At 36.2% G+C, this 12,418-nt stretch overlaps 3 protein-coding genes across 5 annotated transcripts in view; 2 read left to right on the top strand and 1 right to left on the bottom strand.

Moving 5' to 3' along the window:
* Positions 1-420: 420 nt before the first annotated feature.
* srp54 (signal recognition particle 54) lies at positions 421-6,263 on the bottom strand. Of its 2 annotated transcripts, none has more exons than XM_016539690.1 (17): positions 6,184-6,263; positions 5,674-5,791; positions 4,816-4,917; positions 4,635-4,726; positions 4,455-4,539; positions 4,148-4,252; positions 3,706-3,772; positions 3,574-3,631; positions 3,322-3,472; positions 3,071-3,219; positions 2,892-2,992; positions 2,194-2,280; positions 1,999-2,072; positions 1,796-1,904; positions 1,492-1,662; positions 1,308-1,403; positions 421-1,076 (listed from the first exon to the last, which is right to left on the bottom strand). In XM_016539690.1, exons 3-17 carry the CDS (start codon positions 4,891-4,893, stop codon positions 985-987), a joined length of 1,515 nt encoding a protein of 504 aa, XP_016395176.1. In that variant the 5' UTR covers positions 4,894-4,917; positions 5,674-5,791; positions 6,184-6,263; the 3' UTR covers positions 421-984. The 2 variants fall into 2 exon arrangements, with proteins under 2 accessions (XP_016395176.1, XP_016395177.1); XM_016539691.1 differs by having other exon boundaries at positions 5,677-5,791.
* A 95-nt stretch (positions 6,264-6,358) lies between these two features.
* Positions 6,359-9,623, top strand: LOC107729256 (uncharacterized). The gene is made up of 8 exons (XM_016539693.1): positions 6,359-6,847; positions 7,024-7,145; positions 7,228-7,366; positions 7,457-7,578; positions 8,684-8,794; positions 8,877-8,983; positions 9,132-9,231; positions 9,356-9,623. Exons 1-8 carry the CDS (start codon positions 6,751-6,753, stop codon positions 9,476-9,478), a joined length of 921 nt encoding a protein of 306 aa, XP_016395179.1. The 5' UTR covers positions 6,359-6,750; the 3' UTR covers positions 9,479-9,623.
* Positions 9,624-10,566: 943 nt separating this feature from the next.
* The window catches only part of LOC107729254 (bromodomain adjacent to zinc finger domain protein 1A-like), a 20,304-nt gene continuing 18,452 nt past the window's right edge, over positions 10,567-12,418 (top strand). For both annotated transcript variants that reach the window (XM_016539689.1, XM_016539688.1), the window contains exons 1-2: positions 10,567-10,697; positions 10,995-11,136. In XM_016539689.1, the coding sequence (XP_016395175.1) occupies positions 11,024-11,136 (113 nt within the window). In that variant the 5' untranslated portion in view covers positions 10,567-10,697; positions 10,995-11,023. The remainder of the gene's footprint in view (positions 10,698-10,994; positions 11,137-12,418) is intronic.

Raw genomic sequence — 12,418 nt, 5'->3', positions numbered from 1 at the left:
TGTTCAATTGTAAATAGAATTAACACAACATAAGTATAGCAATAAAGGATTTTTTTTTTTTTTTTACAAACAATCATATTAAAGTTATATTATTATGCACATTATCTTTCCTTCGTTTTAGCATTATACGTGATATAAAACGTAATGTGAACAATTATATTTTCACTCATTGGTTGCTAAGCTGAAAGGTAATCATTTACTATTTAAAAGAACAGATTTTTTTATGTATTTACAATCATTTGACCGGGGATACAACAAAGATTACTAATCTCTGTGCAAATTTGTCAAGCTGTTGCTTTGCAAAGTATAGATTACAAATGTACATGATAAACATTACAAGTACTATGGTCAATTTGTGTAAAAAGAGCACAAATATTTGAATTTCATCATGAATCAAAAAGGATAAAAGACAAATGCTGTTAAAATGTTGCCATATAAATTTTATTATAACATTGACAAAATATTGTCACATACTATTTTGCAACTACTGTGTTCATCTCTGATACAAAGTCAAAGCTTTTCTATGGCAAGTCAAGAAATTATATTTAATTACACAATAAACCATGATTTCTACTTATGAATATCTTATGCTATGAAGATGGCCATAGCAATTACTGTGTAAAATCATATAACCTTTACCCTTAATCCGGTTTAGAGATAGTGAAAGTGGTCAGTTGTCAGTAAGTCTGACAATATTGTGAAGCATTCAGATGGCTGTGTGTATATTTGCCAAACCAACTACTCTCTGACATCCAAAGACATTTAAAATATTTCTGGACTTGATCTCAGGAAGCTACATTTCTTCTAACAGTCCCCATTATCGATCCTTCTCCAGAAACACTGGTCTTTACATGTAAATGAGCCTGTTTATTGTTTTACACCGTTTAAAGAATTAAATTATGACAAAACCATCTTCATCCGCCCAGGTTTTGTTTGCTAAAACCATCTGAGTCTTTTGCATCCTCCGTTTACAGGATCAGAGGTTCACATGTTGTTAAATCCCATCATGCCTTTCATGTTGCCAGCAGCTCCCTGCTGAAACTGCCTCATCATAGACTGCAGTCCAGCCATGCCACCTTTAAAAAAAACAAAGATAAATGTCTTTAAGGCTTTTACAACCATCATCTATATTCAAAGATCCTCGCATATTTCACTGTGACACGTGACATTTAAAAATGCAATTTTGGTCATTTCAAACAGGTTCTTGCATGCAATAACTGCCCCATGTTTAGTGAAGATAAATCCAATACTGCTGCCCATGGTCTAGTAAAAACTAAAGCATGTTAGGGTGGAAAGGGAGCTCATACCCATGTGGTGAAGCACTCTGGGATCCATCATTTTAGCCATCTGCTGGTTCAGTTTCGCCATCTGTGATGGGTTGACATTCTTGGACATGTCCCCTCCTTTAAAACAATGATACCATGAGTCACTGATTTTAAATGCATCAGGAAATGAACACAATTTGAATGCGTCAAGTTCAGATCACTCAACCTTTAAATAAGCCTTTAATGCCTCCCATCTTTTTGACCATCTGTGCGAACTTTGTGTACTGTGTGAGTAACTCTTGTACATCCCTGGTAGCCACTCCAGATCCCCGAGCCACTCGCTGGATGCGGTTAGGCTGTTTACTGAAGAGCTTGGCACCATCTTTGTTGTCAAGTTCTGAGATGAAAAACCACAGTGTGTTAAACTAAACCAGTATAGTTCAGAAATATACCTAAAATTGTCCAATTTAGAGAAGTCAGTGTATTATTCCACTTTTAGACATTGCTAAAAGGAGAAAAAAAGCACATACCCTGGTCATTCATACTATCCATTATTGTCATGAGTTTCTTTAGTCTGGCCATAGACTCCTGCTCATTTCCTTTGCTCATGAAATCTGTTCCAAAGCCTGGGATCATTCCCTGAACACATACAAAGAAAAACACAAATTGTAAGAAAAGAACAAGTCAGTGGATAATCATAATTAGATATCCTTTCAGTAAAGGTTGGCGTTACCATGATCTGACCAAACGGTCCCATCTTCATGATGTTCTGAAACTGTTCATACATGTCCCTGAGTGTAAACTGACCTAATAAGAGAGAGAAATGTCACATCTGTTGGTGAAAAGGCACTGGGAAATATCTTAATGTAGTGTAAAAACACTGAATGCACAAAAATATACATTCTTGTAAAAATAAGGTTCTAGTTACCATGTTTGAGCTTGTCAATTAGCTCCTCGTTGTCATCAAGCTTTAGTTCATTCACTTTGTCAATCAGTCCCTCAATATCTCCCATACCTAGAGAAAAAAAGAAAAAGAATTGCAACATAAATAACACAGTTCCAACATCCAATGAACAATCATGAAAATGTGTTGAAAATGTATTCACCCTTAGGCTGTGCAAGGTGTGGAGTTTGTTTCTTAATTGGAACAGATTTGGAGAAATTTATTATTACGTCACTTGCTCACAAAAGGATCCTCTGCAGTGAATGGGTGCCGTCAGAATGAAAGTCCAAACAGCTGATAAAAATATCACGATAATCTCACACCACTCCAATCCATCAATTAATGACTTGTGGTTTAAAGTTAAAATGCCTTGATGGATTTATTTCTTACAAACATGCATCTTTTCGCTTCACAAGATGTTAACTGATGGACTGGAGTGGTGTGGATTATTGTGATGTTTTTATCAGCTGTTTGGACTCATTCTGACGGCACCCATTCACTGCAGAGGATCCACTGTTTAGAAAGTGATGTAATGCTAAATTTCTACAAATCTGTTCTGATCAGAAAACAAACTAATCTACATCTTGGATGGCCTGAGGATAAGCACATTTTAAGCAAAGTTTCATTCTTTGGTGAACTGTTCCTTTAACTAAACAGCAGCTCAGCAGTATATTTAACCTTACCGAGCAGTTTGCTTATGAAGGGTTGAGTCTTGAAAGGCTCTAAGTCATCAATGTGCTCGCCTGTGCCGATAAAAATGATAGGACTCTTTGTGGCCGCCACACTGTAAACATAAATTATGTCAGCTCCTGCATTTATTTACTCAAGTGCTGAAAGTAAAATGCATAAAGCGTGTACTTACGCACTGAGTGCACCACCACCCTTGGCATGGCCGTCCAGTTTGGTGACAATAACAGAAGCCACATCTACCTTGTCTTTGAAGGCCTTAGCCTGAGCCTCACAAGCCTGACCAATGGAGGCATCCATCACGTACACTATGTTGTCAGGTTGCTGCGGGACAGACAATAACGACCATGAAGCAACTACATCTTATTTTCTTTATTGCTTCTTGATATTTTATAATAACAGACGTTTCAGAAGTCTCACACTTACCACAGCATTTGACACCTGAAGCATTTCTTCAAAAAGTGAGTCTTCCTGTTTATGTCTACCACTAGTGTCCACAATGATTATTTCAAAGTTTTCTGTCTTGAATTTTTCCACACCCTCTGAAGCTATGATCACTGGATCCATTTCTGTGTAACTGTTAATTCACACAAACATAAATCGATGATTAGGTTTGGCGAGCAGATGAAATACAATAGTAACAAGTGTGGTATGTTAAAAAAAAAAAGTTCATATTACCTTCCATAAAAGGGTATTCTGGCTTTTGTGGCATTTTGTTTGAGTTGGTCAAAGGCACCTTTAAAAACAAACAAAACAAATTAATTTTTTTCCAGAAGCATTAGAAGTAATATTACTTTTCTGCGATGATACCTGCTCTGAATGTGTCGGCGCAAATCAAACACGTCTTCCATCCTTTTCTTTGGTAGTAGTATGCCAACTAATAAAAATAAAAAAAGTCAACTTTATCTAGCACATCACATGGCAGTCACAAGGACTAAAAGACAACAGTAAATATGGACAATAAATACAGACAATAGTAACTAGGTACAGAGTAAAAACAGAATTGATGCAAGTAATAAATACACAAAGTGTAGCAGCAATGAGATATGACTTATCGTGAGTGAAAAAATACATGCAATGTTACTATTATAAAATGAATATAATGTATATAGGATTGCATATAGAAGAGAGATTGACAATTTTCTCATTTCAACTGTTTTTTTTCCTCCAAACTTTCTTGCCTTTATGATAAGCCGTTTAAAAACAGGTCTATAATCTAAAATCTCAGTGCAAACACCCAAGAACTGCTCACCTTAGAACATGTTGTGGTTTTCCCACTGCCCTGCAGACCCACAAACATAATAACATTGTTCTTTCCCTTCGTGGGAGTCCAGGCTTTCACTCCAGGATCCACCAGCTGCAATAAAAAAAACACTATTTATCTTCTAGAATACATTTCTATCATCAGGCAGTCAATTCCATTTGGTTTAAGGTAGTTTCGCTACTTCATGATGAAATAGAGTATCTCCTGAGCTACAGGGTGTAAACAAGTACAGGACTCCCTGAGGAACAATGTGAAAACCAATATTTATCAGACAAAACAGCAAACCATCATTTACCTTGACAAGTTCCTTGAAAACAGCATGCTGGATCATTCTTCTCTTGTTTAGGCCAGAAGCCATTTCCTCCAGATCAATGGCTGCCCTGAGATTACAAAGTGGTTATAGAGCAAACAGATAATCTATAATTGGTAATTTACTATATAAAATGGCAAAAAGAAAAACCCTCTTGTTACTTACTTGACATTTTCTCTAAGCTGCTTTACCAACTTGATATTCACATCAGCCTCGAGCAGGGCAGCACAGACCTCCTTTAGCATAGCATTTAATACCTAAGAAAGATGGTAAATAAGTTAACATTTCATGATGGGCCACAGTGCTTAACAAGCCTCATTTTAAGATTGTATCATATTCACTGTACCTCCTCATTGATGATGGTGGCATTGCTGAGAGACCTCAAAGCTGAGGTTATCTTCCTCCCCAGATCAGCTAAAACCATATTTGCGGTTTAAGAGCTGCCAACCTGCAACAGGAGATTATGGTTACTTCAGGTAGCCAAGATTAAAAGAGAGAGAGAGATTTTATAAAACTGTATATAGATTTTATTCATTAAAAACATCAGAATCAACAATTTACTGTATACTGTGCCATGATATTCCTTTAAAGATTTTTTTAAACCTCATTTTACTTTTAAAAAAAACATGTAATGTCCGATGGCAAATCATTCCATATTTCCATTCCTCTATACATTACAGTCCATTGCTTTGCATTAGTTTTTGAAACATGAAATAAAAAATATCCTTTTGATGCATGCCTGGTGTTAAAATTATGACTAGCACAACTATACAAAAGTTGACAGTACAGGACATTAGGAACTCTAGAAACTGAAATATTTCTTATAAAACAAAGCAAAGAAACAGTTGTCCTATCCTTCACGAGTGGTCAACCTAAAATTTTGTGCATTCTCATAATATTAACCCTTCTATTACAGTTCAGGGTAAGTCGTGCAGTTCTAATCTGGACTAACTGTAATTTTTCTGGACTAACTGTAACTAAGTCTTTACTTGATGTACTCGAGTAGACCACACCACTGGACAGTAGTCTAAAGAAGTAAGAACCATTGTTTGCACAATTTGAGAGATGCAATACTGTGGTAAAAATTTTGCAAACCTCTTAACTGATAGACCTCTTCCCATAACTATTACCATATTTTCTATCGGTTTTGAGAAGTAAATTCATAACATTAAAAGTGTGATTGATGTAATGCAGACAGACTTACTTCTTAGGTGAATGAGGCTTTCCAATGTGGTGGGGTTTCCCCCCAAAACAATCCTCCTTGTCACTACTCACTCTGAACCTCGAGACTTCAGTGGAACCAGGGCAATTATGTTTTCAACCTTAATAAACAAACACAAATCAAAAAATGTTATCGTGGATGAGCTGTTCTGTTATTGACAGCCATGTCCTGCACAGTCTGGATGAATCTGGATCATTTTAAGACATGGATCGTTCCATATCAAAACATAAATATTGGAACACCCATGAGTAATTTAAACTATAATAAAATCATCACAGATTTATAATATATATTTGTATGTTTTCTAAGACTGACTCCGTTACAGCTCTATGCTGAAATAAGGCCAGACAGCCGTTGTAAACCGCATTAACGTAGTCGATTTCATTAAAGACAGGATTTAAATCATGTTTAAGTCAAAACAACGTCAAATTAAGATGTTCAGTATCCAAATTATTAATATAAAGAGATACGCTTTGATTAAATATTACTTACCTAAACTCGCAGCAGCTGTTTTTCGGCAAGTGGAACAGCGACTACAACGTCATCTAACCTCAACTTCCCGTGACGTAACTTTACTTCCGTGTAAAATAAGAGTTGGCTTTTTGTTATTAAAAAAATATTATATGTAGTTTAGATTCGTTTTTACTCACTGTTCATTTAACTTAAGTAAAATCCATATGTGTCTGTGTATATAAATTAGAATATACTTTTATCCCATCACTATTTCTTTTTAAAAATATTTTTTTTTTACATCAGAGATGTTGGTCATGGAGCAAATTATTAAGGTGGCACAGCAGTATATAAAACTGATTTTAACTTAAACAGAATGGTTGCATTTTTACCTTTAAGAGTCATTACAATCTAAGTGATACGAGTGAAATTACACATAGAAATGTTTGTTTTTACGATCTGGAATGGTTAATCAGAGTGAGAAAATGTACAGTTCTACCTTAAATTATAACACGCTTCCCACTACTGCGTACAGCAGACCCATGTGTTGCTCAGTAGTATGTTTGCAATCTAGATTGTGTTTGACGTAAGATAAGTATCAAACGATCAATGAATTTTAACGATGCAAAGAATGAAATTCTGCAGGTGTTGTGGAAGACAGAGAGACGACATCTTCCAAAGCTGTTAGAATGGTTGAAAACATCCGGTAAATTCACAGTTGGAAACTTTTGTTATTGTTTTGTCAGGTTAGATTGTGTGCAAGGTGTGAGCATTTGTTTTGTGTTTTCTCCAGTTTACTTTGTATCTAATTTTAGACAATATTAAGCACTTTGACTTGGTCATGGACATAAATCAGTTACAATTTTTTATCTACATTTTCAGATGATCTGGGTGATTTCCTGGTGGATAACCAAAGTGTTATTCTTCAAAGTATTGCAGAAGACCTAAGGGTTTACCTTCCACTGGAGGCTATGGCTCTCTCGGAGACTATGGCTATTCAGAAGGTCTGTGCATTATATTTTTTTGTATTTTACTCTGGCATTCACAACTGCGTTGTTAGATCCTAAAGGATACTTTAACGTTTAGACTCAACAGAAACCTCATCCCACTGTGCATGTGGATGCATTCTTATATGATGAGGAAGCTGTGGATTCATTGTGTGAGGAGGGAAAAATGAGTCGCAACTACTGCCTCAACTGTAGATCGCACAGAACAGCACCGCTGGGTGAGTGTTTGCATGGATACTGGGCTAAGTATTTCATAAATTCATGCTATAATAAAGCAACATCATAATATGCAATTTATAATTTTTCAGAGTTCATTTCACATTCATTCTCAATCCCGGAGCTCCAGTTCCTGTTCCACAACGTTCTTCCAGACCTCTCAGGAAAACTGGTGGTGGATGTGGGATCTAGACTTGGAGCTGTGTTATTTGGGGTAAATTGCTGGTGATTGTTTGTTTAACCCCTAACCCTAACCCTAAATGCAACTAAACTCATTATCGATTGTAAATTACCTTAAGGTTACAGAAACAATCTGTAACCGTCTGTAACCCCAATTTGCAGATACAGAAACAATCTGTAGCCGCAAATAGGGGTTAAAGGAATAGTTCACCCAAAAATGAAAATATGCTGAAAATTTACTCGCCCTCAGGCCATCCAAGATGTAGATGAGTTTATTTCTTCAGATACAGGAAGAGATACAGATACATTTAGCGTCATATCACTTGCTCACCAACAGATCCTCTGCAGTGAATGGGTGCCGTCAGCATGAGGGTCCAAACAGCTGATTAAAAACATCACAATAATCCACAAGTAATCCACACGACTCCAGTCCATCAGTTAACATCTTGTGAAATGAAAAGTGGCATGTTTGTAATAAACAAATTCAAATACAAGTCCTTTATCCATAATATCGCTTTCTCCAGTGAAAAAAATCGTTTCATCTGAATCAGGGCAGAAATATGCACAGATCAAACACTGTTTACAAGCGAAGACAGTGCAAAACAGTTATAAACTAATATGCCAGTGGATTTTGATGTGAGGGGACAACAGGAGATTTTTTTCACGGGAGGAAGCATTATTATGGATTATGGACTATGGCAAGAATTGACAGCTTAAAGTTAAAACATCTTAACAATGAACTTGTTTCTTTCAGACATGCAGCTTTTCACTTCACAAGATGTTCATTGAAAGACTGGAATTGTTTGGATTACTTGGGAATTGTGATGTTTTTATCAGCTGTTTGGACTCTCATTCTGACGGCCCCCATTCACTGCAGAGGATCCATTGGTGAGTAAGTAATGTAACTACATTTACATCCAAATCTGTTCTGATGAAGAAGTACATTTGAAGCAAATTTTTATTTTTGGGTGAATTATTCCTTTAACTTCCTTGCCGTGCTGGATATAAACCTGCAACCTTTTTCTTACCAGTCCAGATCTGTAGCCAATAGACTACACCAGCTTTTGTTTATTTTTAAAAACATGGTCTGATAATACATCTATATTATTGCCTCAGATAGATCATTTTTCCCTCCTCAGGGCTACCTGTACAGTGCATCATCTCAGCTTGTGGGGATTGAAATAAGTTCAGAGTTTGTCAAGCTTCAAACAATGGCTGTAGAGAAATATGGCTTCAGTGACAGAATTCAGGTAATCAACCAAACCGTTTCTTTGTCCAATGGTAATTGTTTTGTCTGGATAGTATATTTACAAAGATGTTTAATGTGCATAGGTGATTCATGCAGATATCCGCTCTCAGTCTGACTTAGTGCAAAATACAGATGTTCTGATCATGAACAACGTGTTTGAATACTTCATGGAACCAAGTGATCAAATGCAGTAAGTGCCTGCACTCAGGAACATGCAGAGATGTGAACAAATGCATAAATAAAGGTTTTCTTTATAATAAACAAATGATAAATAGTTATTGTGTCTTAAATTGTTTAAACTAAAATTACCCATTTTTTCTATTCTTTTTTTTTTTCAGAGCTTGGCTATTTATTAGTCAAAATTTCCGAAAGAAAGGTGCACTGTTAGTAACTGTACCCAGCATTCAAGAGACACTTGCTTTACTTAAGGATGCTGTTGTAAGTTTCTCTCTATCTCTGTTATTTCTGAATTTGTCTCTAAATTGTGATTGGCAGTGTAATTCAATACATTTTATCAAGAGTTCATAAAACAAATCTTTTGTGTACATTTTTTTCCCCCCAGTTCCTAGAGACATTAGCACTCAGCCAGTGGATAGAGGAAGTACCACTTGATTACACGGTTTATCTAAAAAATGACACAGATCCAGATTCTCTCAAGCAAATCCATCTTTATAGAGTACTTTGACCCTCAGAGGAGTCTCTTCTGATACAGTGGAACCAATGAATACGATTAGCCTCAATGAGGCCTTTAACAGGACAAATGATGCAAATAGATTTTTATTAAACATACAGCATCCTCTTCTGATGAATGTTCACTTGTCAATTTTTAAAGTTGAGTTTGATTGTAAACACATTTATACTTAAAATGGTCTGTTTATGTAACTAGTCATACGTTTCATAGAATCTCTTTATGTCATGTTTGCATTGCTGTGCAGTCCTTATTAAGAGATAATAAATTTGTTTTCCTGTATGTGACTTCTTCTTTGGTTTTGTAATTTGTTCAAATGCATTTCTGTCTCCAACTCTTTCTGTTGAAACAGGAAGTAGGTGAGGGATCATTGCATGTTTTTTCTTTTCTTTTACAGGCAGAGGTAGTGCACTGGAGACAATTTACGTCATCCTTGATGTTATTTTGCCTTGTGTTACAGCCAAACTCAGCCAAGTCACCGACTGATGACTTTAGTTGAGAAGTGGAGTTTGTTTGTAAGCCCATTATAGCTATTAAAATATATTTCTAAAAAAATGATATGGCACAATCTTTTGCTAACTGTAATGACTGTATTGTATATTTTTGTTTGTTTGTATATTACTCTCTTACAAGTACACTATAGATCATATAGCTCAAAACTAACACACATGGATGTAAAGCCACTAAACTCCAACTTTAATTATTATGAAAAAAAATAATATTTTAGTTTCCTTAAATAACTGTACTTTGAACAGCACATTTGGACACAAAAATGCTTCTAATCGTCTGAGAAACTAGGCTTTGTGGTTGGGAAATTTGTTACAGTGATGGCGCTACAATTATCTGTCTTCTTTTCCAACCACAAAATAGCTGTCATCAAGTCGTATCAACGCCTATTCAAATATATATATTAACCTCAAATAATGTCATTCAAAATACATGAAGCTTCTGTGGAAAAAAACTAAAACCCATTTCCAGTTTCGACTCCCACTATTGGCTACGGAGGCGTGATTGGCGCTCATACCGCCCAATGGAATGACAGAATTGTCGTGGAAGCTCCACCCCCAGCGCTACCCGGTGGGTAAAAGTGAACTAGAGCGGATCAAAACTTGTCGTCAACACACTTATCCCCGCTCGGAGAAGTGGGACATACCCTAATGCTCTTGTGTTTTCTTTCTCTTCCGGAGCCGATTATCTTTTTCACATCATAGATTTGGTAAATATCATCATTCCTCTTCTATGTATCGGGCTCATTTATTATATATGAACCAAGCGTGTGCTTTATATTCGGTTTGAATAAAAAGGCGAAACATGTGGGTTGGATTTTGAACGTCACCCGGGAAGCGCGTGTCATTAACAAAGACTGAAGAATATCGTTGTTATTTTTTTTACATTTAAAATCCTAACGGTTTTACTTCAACCGGTTTCGACGAGTTTACAGTCTGACTTTTAATGGACCCGTATTAATTTGACATTTTCTCAATTGTCTTTTTGTGTTTGTTGTTTTTGAAAGTCTCCGAGAAAGATAAAGAGAAAGGAAAGATGCCGCTTCTCCACAAAAAGCCGTTCGTGAGGCAGAAACCGCCCGCTGATCTCAGACCCGATGAAGAAGTCTTCCTCTGTAAAATCACACATGAAATCTTCAGGACCTATGAGTAAGGGATTTTCATTTTATTTATGTTTGTTCTTTTCAACTTCCCCTTTGATGCCAGTCAACAACAGAAGCACCAGAAACTAACAACAGAAGTGACAACCCGCTTAAAAGTTTTATTTTTCATACTTAAAACATCGACCAACCTACATATATCTTGGTTTGATATCTTAAACCAGCTTTACTTATAACCCAACACCCCTAGTGTGAAATAACCTTGTATTTATAAAGACTTAAGGTTTCCCCCTTCATACACCCGGCAGGTGTCGGTTGGAGGCCTTTGCTAACAGAGTTGGCTGCTAGTTAGTTAGCTCAGTTTAGCCAACCAAACCACGATACAGAGAGCAGACTGTGTTTAATAATTCATAAAACTGTCTGTCTATGTGTTATAAGAGCTTATATAGTGCCATATCGCTGGTGGGATGTCCCCGAGAAGCCCCTGTTCGGGTGTTTTTGGGGGGTGTTAGCGGAGATGGGATAGATCTCCTCCACACACAGGATGTTGTAGCTTAAAACGTGGTCGCTGCTATTGTGTTTGCCCGTTCGAGGCAGGAGTTTTACTGCTCTTTTCATTATTATGTTGATGTCACTCCTCATCAGGCCTTGGCAAACTGACTTCCTGGTTATGTGGGGCTGGAATGGGAAAGATTATGATGCCCATGTAGTACTTAGTTGCAACTATTTGAACTGGTCTAGGTGCTCATCTGTCATCAGCTCTTAGAAGTTGTCATTTGTTTTTGTAAGTGGTCATGTTGGGCTGATGTATGAAGTAGGATGCAGATTATCATTTTAGTATGAACTATCATTAGGTCTGTTTACTGAGTTACAACTACTAATTACTAGGAGATATTCCTAAGGCAAAAAAATGGACAGATACTGCATTAAGACCAACTGTCCAATAAATGATATACAAAACCTATTTTTAATTGTTTTCTTTCTTTCTTTTTTTTTTACGCAGTAACTAAATGACAACAGTGAACGCTTAATGTGCTTTGCCATTCTTATTTTGATTAATTAGGATGATATTAATGACATGGTATTTATTTTAAAATCTAAATGGTCATAAATTGATGTTCATTGTTATTGTGGGCATCTGCATATTTGTTAAACTTGAATATGAATGGCATACCAATTGTAAGAGCTTTCATTAGTAACTGTCAGTAAGTTATGAATTCTAACCGTTTAGAAATAAAAACCAAAAGAGTTCAGTTGTGCACATTTCAAGTGAATAAAACTCATAATAGAATTATGCATAATGTAGGAGAAATTAAATAATTTTGACCCTT

Source organism: Sinocyclocheilus rhinocerous, unplaced genomic scaffold (assembly GCF_001515625.1).
Source record: "Sinocyclocheilus rhinocerous isolate Xijiao unplaced genomic scaffold, SAMN03320098_v1.1 scaffold1268, whole genome shotgun sequence".
Lineage (NCBI taxonomy): Eukaryota > Metazoa > Chordata > Actinopteri > Cypriniformes > Cyprinidae > Sinocyclocheilus > Sinocyclocheilus rhinocerous.
The sequence above is the reverse complement of the archived record's forward strand: the minus strand, read 5'-3'. Positions and strand labels throughout refer to the sequence as shown.

Excerpts from the sequence above, each read along its gene's own strand:
- srp54 (XM_016539690.1), bottom strand. The coding sequence starts at position 4,893 with ATGGTTTTAGCTGATCTGGGGAGGAAGATAACCTCAGCTTTGAGGTCT. Across the intron at positions 3,773-4,147 it reads AAACCACAACATGTTCTAAG|TTGGCATACTACTACCAAAG; the intron begins GTGAGCAGTTCT and ends TATTTTTATTAG. Across the intron at positions 2,073-2,193 it reads AATTGACAAGCTCAAACATG|GTCAGTTTACACTCAGGGAC; the intron begins GTAACTAGAACC and ends CTCTCTTATTAG.
- LOC107729256 (XM_016539693.1), top strand. The coding sequence starts at position 6,751 with ATGAATTTTAACGATGCAAAGAATGAAATTCTGCAGGTGTTGTGGAAG. Across the intron at positions 7,367-7,456 it reads GCACAGAACAGCACCGCTGG|AGTTCATTTCACATTCATTC; the intron begins GTGAGTGTTTGC and ends ATAATTTTTCAG. Across the intron at positions 8,795-8,876 it reads GCTTCAGTGACAGAATTCAG|GTGATTCATGCAGATATCCG; the intron begins GTAATCAACCAA and ends TAATGTGCATAG.